Source organism: Rissa tridactyla, chromosome 5 (genome assembly GCF_028500815.1).
Source record: "Rissa tridactyla isolate bRisTri1 chromosome 5, bRisTri1.patW.cur.20221130, whole genome shotgun sequence".
NCBI lineage: Eukaryota > Metazoa > Chordata > Aves > Charadriiformes > Laridae > Rissa > Rissa tridactyla.
The window spans coordinates 45,945,445-45,961,976 of record NC_071470.1 but is presented as its reverse complement, the minus strand read 5'-3'; the positions used below and the strand labels follow the sequence as shown (position 1 = coordinate 45,961,976).

Genomic DNA, 16,532 nt, shown 5'->3' with positions numbered 1-16,532 from the left:
ATCTGTCCCATGCTCAGTATAAAGCTGAGGAATCAAGGGGTCACCCTCTCTTCTTCAGTGGCCAGGGTCTGAGGAGGACTCTGTCCGTTCTTCCGTCTTTGATTCTCATTGGTGTGTTCCTGAATCCGGTTCCTGCCTGCTGCAGAGTCCCATTGCTTGCCAGTGACGTGACCATCATCCTGGTGCCTTGATATTGGTTTTCTATATATTTACATATATTTCGTTATTTTCTTATTAATATTATTATGTTTTCTTTTTGTCATTAGTATTTCATTAGAACTCTTTTAGGGATATTTTCCAGCCTGTAAGTCTCTCTCCCTTATTCTCTCTCCCTTCCCCTTCTGTTATTTGTTTAGTGGCTAACCCAGCCCAAACCACAACAGTTACTTAATGGAACAGAACAGAAAGGGCAGATATATATAAAAACCTTTTTATAATGGCTGTGCTTGCTCACCATGGAGTGCCATCAGTACACAGCAGCTTCTTCTTACCCCCAGCTGTGATGTGCTGGAGTAGGAGGATTTGGCAACAGCGGACATGCAGTGTTTGAAAAAGTATAGGGAGATGGGTGGGAAAAATAATAAAAAGTCAGTGTCTTTTTACTGCAGTAATGGGGGCGAGTTGTCCTCCAGAGTGGCGGTGCAGGGGGTGGGGGTCCCAAAGCTCCTTCCCTCGGCAGCAGCCCAGCCTCACTGCCTGAGAGCCCATCTGTAATCTGTCGCTGCCCTCTCCAGCCCCAACGACGAGGGACCCCCTACCTTTGCAGCTCGGAGGGAAACCTCCCTCCATCTCCCCCTTCTTCTGTCATGAATAGAAGTTACATGACGGAAGTTATGACACAATAGTCAAAACATTTGTATTGACTTGCTATGTTTTATTTAAGAAACAGTGAAGTGAACATCTTTCCTTTACCTGGTAATTAACTAGTTAAGGATAAAATACTGCTCCACAGAATGCCACAGGGAAAGTATGTGGAAGTTTAAGAAAATAATACTACCTTCAAGACTATGAGAAATGAATCAAGCTTTCACTGCCTTTTTTTCAAAAGTACAAATATAAGACATGGAGGGTTTTTTTTTCTAGAATGTAATTTTTGGCCAATGTAAATAGCTACACTATTCTATTTTTCAGAGAGATGATGAACAATTCTCTTGCTCGTTTGCCTGATAAACCTCTGTGCCAATACATGCCGAGACTAAACTGGCTGTAAGTCTACCTAATTTCACTAGAAAAATATTATTTTGTTGTCTTTGTATGGTGCTTCCACCCCACTTTTTCTAATGGGGTGCTGGATCTTACAGAGTGGGTAACTTCCTGCTGGGTCACTGCAGGGTTGATGACCTGAAGGCATCAATTAGGTGTGCAGAAATATTACTTGTCTGGTTCCCACTCTCTGTTGTGCAGTCATGAATTTCTGATAGTATTTTTCCTTAATTACCTTCGAATAACTGCCTGAATTTATATTCAGTGATTGATGTTTTGTTTTTATATCCCAGAGACCTGGAAGGCAACCATATCCATCATGTAAGAAATGTCACTTTCATCTCCTGCAACACTCTAACTGTACTGTAAGTAATAGGATACGCTAGCCTGCCAGAATCACATATGCTGCTGCTGAACAGTCAAGTGATTTGTTATAGCTAATATTAAAGTTTCCTCAGTATCACGGTTATTTAGATCTCAGGAGATTAAATTAAAAATGTTCAGTTTTAAATGAGTGCCATAAAAAATAACCACTGTTTACATTTATAGCAAAGTTCAGTGCTGATATATGCAACTGAACTTCACTGGAGTGATTCTGACTGATATTAAGATTTAGACTTTTTTGTTCTAACTTTTTACTTGGAAAAAGAGGCAAAAAGTTCTCATAATAAAAAGCAGAAAACATAAAAATATGTAGCTCGTTTCTTCATTTTAATTAGTTTGTTTGGCTGGGTCGTCAACTTTAGAATTTTCCCCGTAGTTTGACTGATTACAGCAATGATGTTGTAATCATGTTCAGAAAATCCCTTCAACCTTTTGCCAGATTAGTAGGCTCCACAGTACCTGTCACTTTCAATTTTTAGCTATTGTTCAGTACCCATATTCTCATCTTTCTCTTTGCTTTAAAACCCAGGTTGTTCATTTAAGGAGCAAGCTCAGTGGCAGATGACATAGGGGTGAAGGAAAAGTTGAGCGGCCACATGCCTGTGTCCAAGGTGTGGTTAGGTCACAAGCCTTCCAGCCCGATTTATCTTCCGCCTGCCCTCAGCCAATTTATATCCGCCTCCTATGGGTGTGTGGATATATACATACCCACACACAAACACGTATGTGCATAGGCAATAAAAGTTATTTATCAAATGGTAAAATGGTAAGCTTCTACATCTGATTAGCTTGTTAACTGAATTAAGCAAATATTTGAAGATGCAGAGAAGAGAGAATTTTAAAAGTTTATAAAATCTTTCTCTAAAACCAAATAGACGTCGAGAAGCAGCAACATAAGTTTGTTTTATTCTTTCAGGGTGATGAGACGAAATAAAATCAGCTCTCTAAATGAAAACAGCTTTTCTTCTCTCCAGATGCTAGATGAATTGTGAGTTGATTTCTTCTCTTACTTGTATAACAAGTCACACAGTTTTACAATTTATATTACAAACATCATTTATCATAAATTCTGTTTCATATAACATGCTCTGCAGATAGCACTCGTCCTCAGGGTTTTTTTCTGTGTATTTAACAGGGCAGAAGGAGTTGGTAAAACACATTTTCTGTGAGCATCAATAATACTGAGGGTTTTGCTCACAAGATCCTTATGTTTCCTGAATAGAATCAGACTAATTAATCTTAGATCACCACAGTGTCTTTTAGACTCATTTGCCAGTTTCAGTCAGACTGAGACCTTTACTCCCCTGTCCACAGCTATTAAAATGTGTGTTTAGTGAAAGTACGCAGATAGATAGAGACAAAAACGGAGGGAAAGATGTAGTGCTGGCTAGCCCATGTGAGAAAATTCCCATCATGAAACAGTAAATTTAATTTATTTTCAAGCTCCTACAACTCAAATTAAAGGTATTTTATTTTCTTTTTGATGTAAACACAACAATAATAAATTATGTATCTAAAGGCATATCTGAAGTAACTAGACAAAGAGAAATCCGGTGGATCTAGCTTCTCACCCTGCTTTAACAGCATTCTTTCACAGTCAAAGTTTCTGATACCCTATATTATAAATAATATTTGGCAAACAGGATAAAACTGTGTGTCTTGAAATTGCAAAATGGTTCGGTAAAATTACTGAGCCTAGTAAGAACTTACTGTATCCTACCTGTGGCTCTTTCTGCAGAGATTTGGCTAGCAACAAGATTGAATCACTTCCTCCATATATATTTAAGGATCTAAAGGAGCTTTCACAACTGTAAGGATTCTTGATTATTATGATGTATAACTGTATATTACTCATTTGATATGATGCTTTCAGTCATGAATGCTGGGAAATAAAAGCATGTGTATGTATGCGTCATTTAAGCACTGCCTAAAAAATACTTATCTCAAGAGTAATTCTATACACCATTTTGCCCAGAGTAGTTTTGTAGATGTGTATTGTCATGTCCCAAAAGATACCAAATTCAAATTCTACCCTTTTTTAGATTTTGTTGGTATATACAAAATTAGCTATGCTAGCTATATAATGAGAAATTAATATTTCGGTGGGAATGTTTAGTGTGATATCAGAATTTGCTCTAAAAATAGATAATAAACCTGTGTACGAGCATCACGCAGATGCCTTGTTTGAAACTGTTTTTTTCCTGTGAAAGAGTTCCAAAAAAGCATAAGTTATTATAAAACCAGAAAGATATTATCTCTTTTTCCCATGATGCATATATGGGCAAATTGTCAAATGCTACTGCTGGGAAGTCCCAATATTTCTCACATAATCTGAAAGAGGCACTAGTCGCAAAATTGAAGACCTCCCCAGAGGAGAAGGGGTAGTATGTGGAATAACATATTTTTGAGCTTTTCCAGCATCCTCCAGATCCATCACAATACACTGGGACAACCAAGTGTGTACAGCTACATTTATTGAGTTTGCGCATTTTAGTTACAATATTAAAATAAAAACATAAGGAAAAGTTACAGGGAGAAGAAAAAGGGGATGTACCAAGAATCACTCTTGCACCGAGCAAAAGCATCTAATGATGATGTCTATTTTCACATTCCACTGCCTCTGTCTGTTCCTGAACTCACATGAATGATTATGAAAAAATTGAGTTTAGCCAACAGCAAAATCAATTGTGATTTATTTCAAAGTGCGTGCAGTTCAGCTAGCTTCTTTTACTTGAAAGACAAGTCCAGGAAGTTCAATACCTAAATATTTCTATAGACAAAACCTTTAAGCATAAGGTTGGGGGAGGCCGTTGTGCATGTGTGTGTGTGTGTGTGTGTGTGTGTATGTGTGTAATAGTGTGCCTGTGAAGCATCTGACTACTCTTCCCACTGGCTTACCAAGCTGGATAACACTAAATGAATGTTACCATTTGCAGTTGGAACTGCCAATTGTACAAGTCCTTCCTACAGGGATGGAAAAACAAATGGGTTATGTAGTTTGACTTTATTTTTAGAACAAACTGTAAGGAAGATGTACAAAGTTACTTATGTCTATGTTGTGTTTACAGGAACCTTTCTTACAATCCAATCAAGAAAATACAAATAGACCAGTTTGATTTTCTAATTAGACTCAAATCCCTGTAAGTACCGAGTTTTTAAATTTTGCTGTTTTCTTTGTGATTATGCACATCTCCTTCAGCAGGACATGATCCAGAATATGTTTTATAAGAAATTGCCCTTGAAATAGTCCGTAGTTATGGTAATGATCCTAAACAATTTGAGCCTGGAAAATATTTACTAGCAATACTCAAATTTTCCTTCCTGTAAATACCAGTTTCGTAATGGATTATTTTCCAACAAAAAGAGATCATAAATTCAGCTTAGAGAAGGACGTTGTCTTTTCTTCTATTATAGAACAAGATTAGCCCTCATTTGACCTTATGTAATTTGTTCACACGGCCTAAGGGTTAAGCAAGGTCCAGATGAGGCTATTAATGCCAGGAGCGGGTACCATTAGGGTATGTAAAGACGGGAATTATAAAGGAATTTGGTATATGTACAAGTTTGGGGACAAATGTCCCTTCTTACAGAATCTACTGCTAACACCATGAAAAGAGCACTATAAACCAAGTACAATTCAGCTGCCATGCCAGAAGGAGGTGGGACCTTTACAAATCTTTCCGAAGAGTTTAGCAGGAACTTTTGTGGCTGCGCTAACACAGCAGCTCCAACTTGAATTCTGCCAGCAGAGCTCTTCCTAAAACTGTGATAGTGCAGTGACAGCCTTGCAAATCTGAAATTATCCTGTGGTAGATTTAAGTACATCTTCACAGACCACGGCACATTGGCAACAACCAGCATGGTAGAGCACAGCATTGGCTCTCGTCAGTCATCATTTCAAAATCATAGAATCATTAGGATACTTTGGGTTGGAAGGGACCTTAAAGATCACCTAATCCAACCCCCCTGCAATAAGCAGGGACATCTCCCACTAGACCAGGTTGCTCAAAGCCTCATCCAGCCTGGCCTTGAACGCTTCCAGGGATGGGGGATCCACAGCTTCTCTGGGCAACCTGTTCCAGTGCCTCACCACCCTGACTGTAAAAAATTTCTTCCTTATATCTAACCTAAATCTTCCCTCTTTTAGTTTAAAACCATTATCCCTTGTCCTATCATAACAGGCGCTACTAAAAATGGTTGTGGAAATAGAAAATGAGATGTTTCCTTGGATAGGAGCATAATAGGAGTTTTTGATTTGACCCAACCAGCAGTGCATACGCCTCCGTTGACCAGTCCAGCTTCCTCATGGTGAGCTGGAATCCGATGGCCAAATTCAACTAAATTTGGTAAACGGCTAATGGCCTGAAAATACTAAATCTGTACAACTTTCATGAAAATAAACAATTGAGCACAGAAAAGAATAGTTAGTTACCTCCCTAACAGTTGGGGTACAGCATATACTTTATCCATTATTTAACACCAAAGAACTCGTGCAATTCAGTGACTGGGACCTTCCATGTTTTTAGGTTAAGAAAGTTGTTAAATCTTGAGATAGATCTATACGAAGCAGTTTGCAGAACATCAGTTGCTTCTTTGCTAGTTTGAAATAGTAAGAATAGCTGGGGAAAGCCCAGCCTAAGATTCTTTGCGGTGCTTAAATAAAACTAACACTGGGCCATACTGGGGGCTTTTTTCCTGTCTCCTAGCAAAAATGCCCGCCAGACCACAGCAACTAACCAGTAAGACTGGTACTTTTCTCCACTTTTGCCTAAATGTGCTCAGAACTCACATGGATATTGCATTCCAGGCATTGAACAGTGACTTCAAATAAGGGTCCCCACAAGGAGAACCAAAGACCTCTGACCGGTTGCACACCTAACCAGTGGATCAGGTGGACTGGAAGAATACAGAAACTGAAGTCCTAAAAGAACAACTTACACAGTTACACTTTATTGATCTAGCACTGCAGGGGGAATAATAGTGCCATTTTCAGTATATTAAGAAAAAAAAAAAAAAAGAAAGAAAGAAAGAAATCCCATCTATGTGTCACAAGCCAGCGTTTTCCCTCACATGCCATGTTCTATGTCCCAGCTTCCTACTGCTCTTGACACAATGAAGACTGAATTCCTGCAGTTGTTTGATTGTCTAGTAAAGCACTCCCTGGGATAAAAGGCAGAAGAGACGTGTAAAATATTACTATTGGAACAAGTTATTATTTTCTCAGAGATGATGAAAGAACATCAGTAGAACAATACTTTGGAAGGGCAACACAATAATCAGAGATTGCACTGCTGAGAGCACTAAAAGAGCCACCTTTGTGATTTTGGAAGAACAGCGAGTTTATTAGAATTAACTACAATTTATTTTATTCCACTTTAACTTTTACACAGGCTTTCTGTACAAGTTTCAAGGGGATGATAGATTAGATGCAGTTAAAGTTTATCTCTAGTTTCCTATATCCATAGAAGCACAATTAAATGCTCATAAAGTTTGTTCTTTTACTACTGAGTTTCTATGGCCTTTTACTGAGAGTACATTGTTTACAGCAGCTTGGAGGGCATTGAGATTGCAAACATCCAGAGGAGAATGTTCAGGCCCCTGAGAAACCTTTCCCACATGTAAGTAGGTTTGCTTTCTTTGGTCTGAATTTTACAATTTACAGAATACTGGGTAATTGAAAACAAAAATATATGAAAAGCACCATGTGTGCAGTTGTGAAATTTTGACAGTTTTTAATTAATTTTTCTTCATTCAGAATATGTTTTCTGAGTAGTTACTAGAGAGTTTTGATAACCTGGTAACCAAACCAGAACCATCTCTTATCTGTTTTTCTTTTTCACGACCAGATATTTTAAGAAATTCCAGTACTGTGGATATGCCCCTCATGTGCGCAGCTGCAAGCCCAATACTGATGGGATTTCATCCCTTGAGAATCTTTTAGCTAGCATCATACAGAGAGTGTTTGTCTGGGTTGTATCCGCCATCACCTGCTTTGGAAATATTTTTGTTATCTGCATGAGGCCTTACATCAGATCTGAGAATAAGCTTCACGCCATCTCAATAATGTCTCTCTGCTGTGAGTACTCCATGCGTAAAAGAATATTGGTTTAGTCTGCTCATAGTGTATATGGTATTTGTTGCTACAATATAGTGACATATTTCCAGCACTGGATTAGCTGAACTTTCATGTGGTTTCAAATGACAATACAAAATGTTGTGTACCTTACGCATTTGGAGGTCTTCTGCATCAGGACGCTGCTTTTGTTCTGTGCCAACAGGCAGTTGACAAATTCCAAAGGTTTCATGTTCGATTTTAGTGCTGTGGGTGTTGTGTCAAATTCATGCTTTCTTTAGCAAGGAGAAATAAAACTTTTCAAAGGCCCATAAACTTAAGTTTTACTATGCAGTTTTGAGTAAATAGCAATTTGCTTGTGTAAACATTGTGTTAAAGATAGTTATTTGTGTTTTTCTCATGAGCAAAAGGTTACTTATGCAAACATAGAAAATCAATCACCCTTAGATCCCCAATATCAAGAATTAGGGTGTCTCTTTTTTTTTATTTTAGTCCTAAAGACAAGTCTATGGATTAACTATTTGGCAGTACAGTCACCACAATCTCAGTAGAGGAGAGTCTACCAGCATTTTACAAACGCCATTAGTTGCATTTTGAAAAGCAATTGTCAAAAGCATATAAAATAAGTGCAATGTTTCTAAACACAGCATGTCAGTGATTTTGAAACTTTGTTGTTTAACCGTGGGAACGGTCTGAACACCACACAAAACTTCTAGCCAAAACACCTGAGAAACCTTCGGTTCTGCGTTGCCACCTCCTCTGCCCTGAATAGTCTTAGAAGACTATGCACATTGGTTTGGAATTAGCATAAGGTGGACAAACCAAAAGTAAACTTTGAAACCAGCAGAGATGCCCTACTCAAAACAAATTACCTTAAGCTAAATGTCAATATCAAAAGGAGTAAGACCTAATAAAAAAAGGGTTGCAAGAGTATTTCTATAAATGAAGCCATATATTTTTCTGTTTACGAACCAATTTTATCTGAACTTCAAAAAATCAGGTTGGAAACAAGTACGAAACACAGGCTATCAGTCCAACTGAAAACTAATTAAAAAAAAAAAAAAAAGAGGAATGAAACTGAATTATGCTGCCTTTATTGTAATTCGCAAATTCACAATAGCATTCCAACTATAATACTGATTTGATATCTATATATTAGATGACTTTTAAATATGTACGTGTATAATATAAATATATGCGTATGTATGTCTGTTTTCCAACATACATATACACAGAGAATGGGAAATTCAGATGTGTAAATAATGATGTTAAGCACTGTGCCCACAGGTGCTGACTGTCTGATGGGAATATATTTATTTGTGATTGGAGCTTTTGATCTTAAATATCGCGGAGAATACAACAAGCACGCTCAGTTGTGGATGGACAGTATTCATTGTCAATTGGTGGGATCGCTGGCTATTCTGTCTACAGAGGTGTCAGTCTTACTGTTGACTTACCTGACTTTGGAAAAATACATCTGCATAGTTTATCCTTTTAGGTGTTTGAAGCCCAGAAAACGCAGGACAATTTCCATTTTGGTTCTTATCTGGATAATTGGGTTTGCTGTTGCTTTTATCCCACTGAGCAATAAGGAATTTTTCAGGAACTACTATGGCACCAACGGCGTCTGTTTTCCTCTTCACTCAGAACAATCAGAAAGTTCAGGAAGTCAGATTTATTCTGTTGTAATTTTTTTGGGTAAGTTGCATTTCTTCTTTACATATGATTAGAGCTGCAAATGATCTTAATGTTCACACAAATAAGATAGCTTTGCTGTGATGTTCACACCTCATATTTAGATGCTCCAGTAAGCGCTCACAGACTTTTTCCAGACCAAATATTTCACTATATTAGATGCATGAAGGGCTGAGAAAGTAGAAAGAAATTAATGACCATTAAGTTCCTGAATGAATAGACTTTGTCAGGGAAGTAGAGCAATGATAAGACCAGCAGAGAACTATGTAGTTTGGATCAAATGGCAGCCATTTATCAGGTGACGATGAATGAAATCAATACCTGAGTAGAGGCAAAAATTCATTGTTCAAGTGAATACACACTCAGCTCTTCTGGCCACTTAATTCTATGGGACTAGCAGTTTAGATGAAACATTTTTCTTTACTATCCAGCCTGCAAATAGGTGACATGAAAATGACATTATGTTCTTAAATTATAACTCATTTTAACCTCTTAAACAGGTGTAAACTTGGCAGCCTTTATCATCATTGTGTTTTCCTATGGGAGTATGTTCTACAGTGTTCGCCAAACAGCTATTACGGCTACTGAAATTCGGAATCATATTAAAAAAGAGATGATCCTTGCTAAACGGTTTTTCTTCATTGTGTTCACTGATGCACTATGTTGGATACCCATTTTTATTTTGAAACTCCTTTCTCTACTCCAAGTAGAAATACCAGGTACGTCCTTTCTTTTGTGAAGCTGTTTCAACTGTGTCTGTATGAAGAGTGTTGTTTCTGCTTTAGAAGAAAAATAATTTAATATATTGAACTATATTACTATAATGAGCTTTATGTTATATATCTATATATATATGTACACACAACATAATGAACTATAAATTTTTACTACTGCATTGAGCTATATTGCTATAATCGTCAAAGCATGGTCGCCTTTGTGTGAGCCAAAAGAAAAAACTAAAATTCAAATAGTTCAAGTCTGTCTCCACAGGATATCTATAAAACATACAAAATGTATTTGAAAACCAAGGCTGAATTGCATTGGTTTGTCTCATCTTGGCTTTTGCTGGTTCTGTTGCCTAAATATGGCTCAGAACAATACAGTGTTTCTTATCTTGATTTAATAATACAATTATTACCCTGAAATAACTTTCTTTTACAAACTGATTCTTGTAGCTCAATACATGAAGTTAGATAAAGCTGTGCTTACCTTCTTTATGCTCTGAATATATCAGCATGGGAAACCAGCCTAACCTAAAGGACTAAAAATTGCACCTTATTTTTTATTCAGCAAATTAATGTTCTGCATTAGATAAACTGGATCAAACAGTAAATACTTATTTCATAAAATTAAAGACGTTATAGAATCATAGGATCATAGAATAGTTTGGGTTGGAAGGGACCTTTAAAACTCATCTAGTTCAACCCCCCCTCAATGACCAGGGACATCTTTAGCTAGATCATGTTGCTCAGAGCCCCGTCCAACCTGACCTGGAATGTTTCCAGGGATGGGACATCTACCACCTCTCTGGGCAACCTGTGCCAATGTCTAACCACCCTCAGTGTTAAAAATGTCTTCCTTATAACTAGTCTAAATCTTCCCTCTTTTAGTTTAAAACCAATACCCCCTGTCCTATTGCAACAAGCGCTGCTAAAAAATTTGTCCCCATCTTTCCTGTAGGCCCCCATTACGTACTGAAAGGCTGCTATAAGGTCTCCCCAGAGCCTTCTCTTCTGCAGGCTGAACAACCCCAACTCTCTCAGCCTGTCCTCATAGGAGAACGGTTCCATCCTTCTGATCATTTTTATGACCCTCCTCTGGACTCACTCCAACGGGTCCGTGTCTTTCCCGTGCTGAGGGCTCCAGAGCTGGATGCAGTACTCCAGGTGGCATCTCACCAGAGCGGAGTAGAGGGGCAGAATCACCTTCCTTGACATGCTGGCCACGCTTTTTTTGATGCAGCCCAGGATACAGTTGGCTTTCTGGGCTGCGACTGCACATTGTCAGCTCATGTTGAGCTTCACATCCACCAGTGCCCCCAAGTCCTTCTCCTCACGACTGCTCTCAATCCCTTCATCCCCCAGCCTGTACTGATACTGGGGTTGCCCCGGCTCAGGTGCAGAACCCTGCACTTGGCCTTGTTGAACCTCATGAGGTTCACATGGGCCAACGTCTCAAATTTGTCCAGGTCTTTCTGGATGTGGCATCCCATCCCTCAGGTGTGTCGACACCACCACTCAGCTTGGTGTCATCGGCAAACTTGCTGAGGGTGCACTTGGTTTCACCGTCTATGTCATCACAGAGAGCTGCCTACAGTTTTGAACCCCATTTGATAGAATTTCTTTTTTTGGGGGGGATACACTGTGACAGATTTTGAACTAAGCATCTACTTGTTTCCCAAACTGTAGACAATGTTACAGGTACCAACAGGAATGCATTGATATTGCAACAAAGTCATAAAGCCGGAGAAGGGGGGCGGGGGAGAAGGGAGAGCAAATTGAGCTTTTTGTGGAGCTTGGAACAGTTCTATAATTGTTTTATAAAGCAAACAATGCAACGGAGGGCACCCACTAACATCTTTCAGCACTTTAATCCTGTCCCTTCTCTGCCTCGGATAACAAGCAGACTTATCTCCCAAAGAGTAAGGATGAGAAGGGCGTGCTGGAAAAATGCGCAGACTCCGGTACAGGCAGGGGAGCAGGAAACCTTCAGAAAGGAAGAAGGTGTGAACACAGAGACTCTTCCAACAGGGGAAGAAGGAAATAAGGAGGGTGTCTACAATGCCCTTTGAGGGGGGAAGAATGGAGAAGTCCTGGCGGAGAGGAGAAAAACAGCCTCTGAGTGGATACAGGGACTGGAGGATATTCCTTTGCAGGAGGACAGGACATCAGGGACACCATTAGCATTGGATGTCACTAGTCATGGGAAGAGGATGGGGAACAGACATCACAGGAAGAGACAGGGAGCCAGGCAGGGACAAAAAGTTTTGGGGCAAGAAAATGGGGCTCAGGCAGAATAAGTGTGCCAGGACAAATGGCGTTGCTATGGTACTGCAAAGTTAGAGGGATAAATGGAACTACTGGAAGAGTAAAAGGGAGTCCTGGAAACAGTGAGGGGTAAGAGGGCAGTGCAAGCATAACAGTGAGAAGAAAATGAAAAGTACCTGTTGTGGCATGAACTCAGCCTAGGAGCGCGTGACCGCCCCTCTCACCAGGGAGCTGGGCTGCGTAGGCATCAAGTGCTTGTATTAATTAAGAGGTAGCAAACACTGGAATGGATGTTACAGCTTCCTTTCTTTTTCCCCTCCCTAAGGTACCATAACTTCTTGGGTGGTGATTTTTATACTGCCAATAAATAGTGCTTTGAATCCTCTTCTCTACACTCTGACTACGCGACCTTTCAAAGAGATGATTCATCAGGTTTGGTATAATTACAGACAAAGAAGATCCAAAAGAGGTAAAGGCAGTCAGAAAACGTACGGTCCGTCGTTCATTTGGGTAGAGATGTGGCCCATGCATGAAATCACCCCAAAGCTAACGAAGCCTGTGCTTTGTACAGACTCCTCTGACGCTTCGGTGACTACACAGTCAACACGACTAAATTCATACACGTAAATAAATACATTTTGAATCTTCACGGTGACATCTGCACTGTTAGCTTCACATCTGTGGGCTTACTGCTTTACAGCAATGAGGAAAAATGAGGGAGGTACGTATGGCACCTGGGCTGACGTGAACCAAAGCAGGAAGATGAGGGAGCAGTGTGTCTGTTTGCAGGTAGAACTGACACAACAGTAATTTTACCAGCTCACAACGGTACCTGACATTTTGGCAACTCATCCTAGATCAGAATGAGAAGTCAGTTGTTTATTTTTTAACTCCCAGAAGCCGGGAGTGTGGGAAAAAAATGATTTGTCATTTAAAATATCTCAGAATTTTACAAAATCATCTATCTTTGGGGAAAAAAAGTTATTTTCATTAAACTTTTTTTAAAAAATCCCTATTTCAACAGCTGAATTTAAGAGTTCATTAGTTTCCTCATTAAGATTTTTTTTTCCTCCTTAAAATTTCTGACTGGCTCTATTTAGGCTGCATCAGCTCTTAAAATCTTCAGGGAGTAACAGGCCTAAGAAAAATATTTCGATTTCATAATTAGACTGGTTTATTATATTTGTCAAAGCCAAACAAGTGAAAATGTTATCCTTTTAAAGGTTTACCAACTATTTTACTCCTGTAAAGGCAATTCGGAAATTGTAATGATTATTCTAATTCAGACAGAACCATAACTGTGGCGAAGAAAAAAAAAAAAGGTTTTTTCCCTGAACTGAGTGTCCCCCAGCTGTAGCTGGTGGAAGTTTCTTTCTTCAGAAGAGCATCCATCCCTGGAAAGAGCGGACTGAGTATCCCAACATCTTGATGCTGCTCTTTCCCTTGCTGTTTCTAACTGGGCTACCATAAGTAGCTCCCCATAGGTTGCAAACTTCAGCAAATTTCAGTCTTAAGATGTGTACATGGAATAATGGGACTTGACCAAACAGAAGACTTAATAGGTGTCATGACATCTACATTTTAATCACCTTGTGCATCTGACTGGATGCGCTACAGTTAAAATATTTGAAGGAGCACAGCCATTCAGTACTTTTTAGGGCATTATTTTACTTCCTGGCACTACAAGGGTTATAAAATAAATTATCTCATCTGAAACAATCTCTAGAGGGATTTCCTTCACATATACTTACTGAAGAAAATCTTTTCCACTACGAATTACTACAACTTCCCTAGTTCTTTGAGTACTGTGCTCACAAACCAATAGCCTAGGAGCCCACAAAGGGAAAAGAAGTGCTTCTTATGCATTGGTGGTTTGAAGCTTTTTAAAATGAAGTTAAAAGATACTTCCAATGTTTGCACTTAACTTCTTAACAGCGTAAGAAGTAGAATTAGTGTGACCCACACTTCAACTGTTTACAGAACTTTGGGTTATCTTGAAATTGAAGTGTTAAGCAACTTGTTTCCACTACTGTATGTTTTATTGAAATAAAGGTCATCTGCTGAACAAAACAACTACTTTTCCAAATTGCTTAGGAACATTTGGGGTTGTGGGGTTAAAAACAGCCAAGTGAAATCCTGCCACGTGGATTGCCTTTAACTGCGGTAATTAATTAAAACACAATTTAATAGAACTTGTGTACTCAGAGGGGCCAAGTCTTCTCAATTGACTGTAACTGCTTTTAAGGAGAAATGCAGGGATGCCAGTCCTTACCGTTGCTTCTGTTTTTCACTTAAGTCAATTATGGATATACTCAATGTCAACTTTGTTGCTATGAGTAACACAAGAATATTCATTAAGTCAGATTTTTTTTTGTAACAACTTTATTGTTTTGATAATAAAACTACTGTTTGTCTTTTAAAAAAGCCCTTCTACCAGTAAAAATAAGTCTGACTAATGAATCAGCCATGTTCTCCTGCAGCCTCCCATTGCGTGTCAGCATTACTTTGTTCACATTGCTCTGGTAAAGGTACAGGAGTTTCAGTACAGCTATTTATTACACATTAGCAATCTTTCAGACCAAAAGACTATGTTAACAGTAAGCTCTTGACTAAGCAACTAGTAATTGCTTAAGGCAAAGATATAAAATAGGATCAAATAGTGAAAAAGCTCCAATGTGCCTCCCAAGGGACGGGAGAATACATTTCACAGATTCTTTTCTAACTGATGGAAGCCTTTACATATAGTTCAAAATAATCCACCCTATCAGTAAACAATGCTGTTAAACTTCTACCATGCAGAGATACACAGTCCATCATAAGGCACTTTATTGCAACAAAAGATAGTACAAAATTGTTTGCAGTAATCAAATATCTTGCAAAAAAAATTGCAGCTTTATAGAAATATATTGCAATGTTGCTAAAAATAGTAAGGTTTGGGATATGGGGCTTATCTAAAGCTTGTAAATAAGCCACAGCTTGCTGTATTATCCCATAGAAATGCAATATCGTGTGCATTTCTTCTCTACGCACACGAAGAAAAAGCATGCATAGAGAAAAATTGGAGTTAGCTCAGCAAGTTTCTCTGGAGCTGGCAGGGTTTTCGCTGGTGACAGCTCTTAAAAAGGAGGGCTGACAATACCTCCTGGCAGGACACCACTTCACCACCAGTAGTGAGTTCTGGGCATACCACACGTACTAACTTTGCATCCACCACATCAGCCAAAAAAAAAAAAAAAAAAAAAAGGAGGGTATTTCTTATCTGAGACTGCTTGAGCTGCAGTGGAAGAGTCTAAAAGTCACAATTCATTCCCTAAACAAAGTTATTTTACTCAGGGACTTACATACAACATCCATACGAGTCATCAAGTATTTCTGAAAGAACTCCGGGCTCACGGGGAGCTGCCGAGGGAAAACAAAAACCCACGTGAACACCCTAAAAAAAGGTCGTTTTAAAGAAAAAAAGAAAACCACACAAACACAACAAACCCGAACCCCCGCATCCCAGCCGGTCAGCAGCGGGCAGCTCGGCGCGACCCGGCTCAGCCGCTGGGCTTCAGGGACTCGTACCCCTCCCTCAGCAGGTCCCGCCATGTTCTGAGGAACCGGGCGTTCTCCGAGCACTTGGTGGCCAGCTCCTCCACCTGGGCCGACACGGCCGACGTCGCCTCCAGGATCTTCGCCAGCGAGGAGGCCGCCTGGAGGAACGGCAGAAATGTTGGAGGTCGCCGGTGCCCGCCCGGCCCGTCGTCCCCCCCAGCCTCCCTCCCTCCCTCCCTCCCTCCCTCCCTCCCGCACTCACGTCGCCGATCTGCATCTCCACCTCCTCCAGCAGCTCCCGCGTGTCGCCGACCGGCAGCTCCGGTGGCCGCGACCCCTCGCGGGTCCTTCGGGGCTCAATGCCGGGCGATCCCCCGGGCGCGGCAGCGGCGAGCGGTGGCGGCCCCGCCTCAGCCATCTCCCGCTCCGCTCGCCGGCACCGCCCGCCGCCCCGCCCCGAGGCCCGCCCCCGGCGTCCACCGGTCAGGAGCGGGCCGGGGCCGCCGCGCTGCACGCCGGGAGCGGTAGTTTTCTTCCGCCGCCGTCCCGCCCCGCCCCGCCAGGAGCTCAGCTTGCCGCCCCTCTTCCTTCGGGCCTTGCCCCTTCAAATATTATACGGGCGAATCGGTTCGCGCCGCCGGGAGCTCTGGGAG

General features: G+C 40.4%; 2 protein-coding genes across 5 annotated transcripts in view; one reads left to right on the top strand and one right to left on the bottom strand.

Annotated features, from left to right (window-relative positions):
• RXFP1 (relaxin family peptide receptor 1) overlaps positions 1-13,308 on the top strand; it is a 52,164-nt gene extending 38,856 nt beyond the window's left edge. Inside the window, exons 9-18 of the mRNA XM_054201726.1 lie at positions 1,132-1,206; positions 1,497-1,568; positions 2,504-2,575; positions 3,326-3,397; positions 4,656-4,727; positions 7,134-7,205; positions 7,434-7,663; positions 8,948-9,358; positions 9,856-10,074; positions 12,668-13,308. Of these exons, the coding sequence (XP_054057701.1) occupies positions 1,132-1,206; positions 1,497-1,568; positions 2,504-2,575; positions 3,326-3,397; positions 4,656-4,727; positions 7,134-7,205; positions 7,434-7,663; positions 8,948-9,358; positions 9,856-10,074; positions 12,668-12,969 (1,597 nt within the window). The 3' untranslated portion in view covers positions 12,970-13,308. The remainder of the gene's footprint in view (positions 1-1,131; positions 1,207-1,496; positions 1,569-2,503; positions 2,576-3,325; positions 3,398-4,655; positions 4,728-7,133; positions 7,206-7,433; positions 7,664-8,947; positions 9,359-9,855; positions 10,075-12,667) is intronic.
• A 1,843-nt stretch (positions 13,309-15,151) lies between these two features.
• On the bottom strand, positions 15,152-16,503 carry C5H4orf46 (chromosome 5 C4orf46 homolog). 4 transcript variants are annotated; one of them, XM_054201733.1, is made up of 4 exons: positions 16,142-16,503; positions 15,910-16,037; positions 15,684-15,741; positions 15,152-15,541 (listed from the first exon to the last, which is right to left on the bottom strand). In XM_054201733.1, exons 1-3 carry the CDS (start codon positions 16,295-16,297, stop codon positions 15,732-15,734), a joined length of 294 nt encoding a protein of 97 aa, XP_054057708.1. In that variant the 5' UTR covers positions 16,298-16,503; the 3' UTR covers positions 15,152-15,541; positions 15,684-15,731. The 4 variants fall into 4 exon arrangements, 3 of the variants coding, with proteins under 3 accessions (XP_054057708.1, XP_054057707.1, XP_054057706.1); XR_008466484.1 differs by having other exon boundaries at positions 15,152-15,741; positions 15,829-16,037; XM_054201732.1 differs by having other exon boundaries at positions 15,152-15,741.
• Between the last annotated feature and the right edge of the window lie 29 nt (positions 16,504-16,532).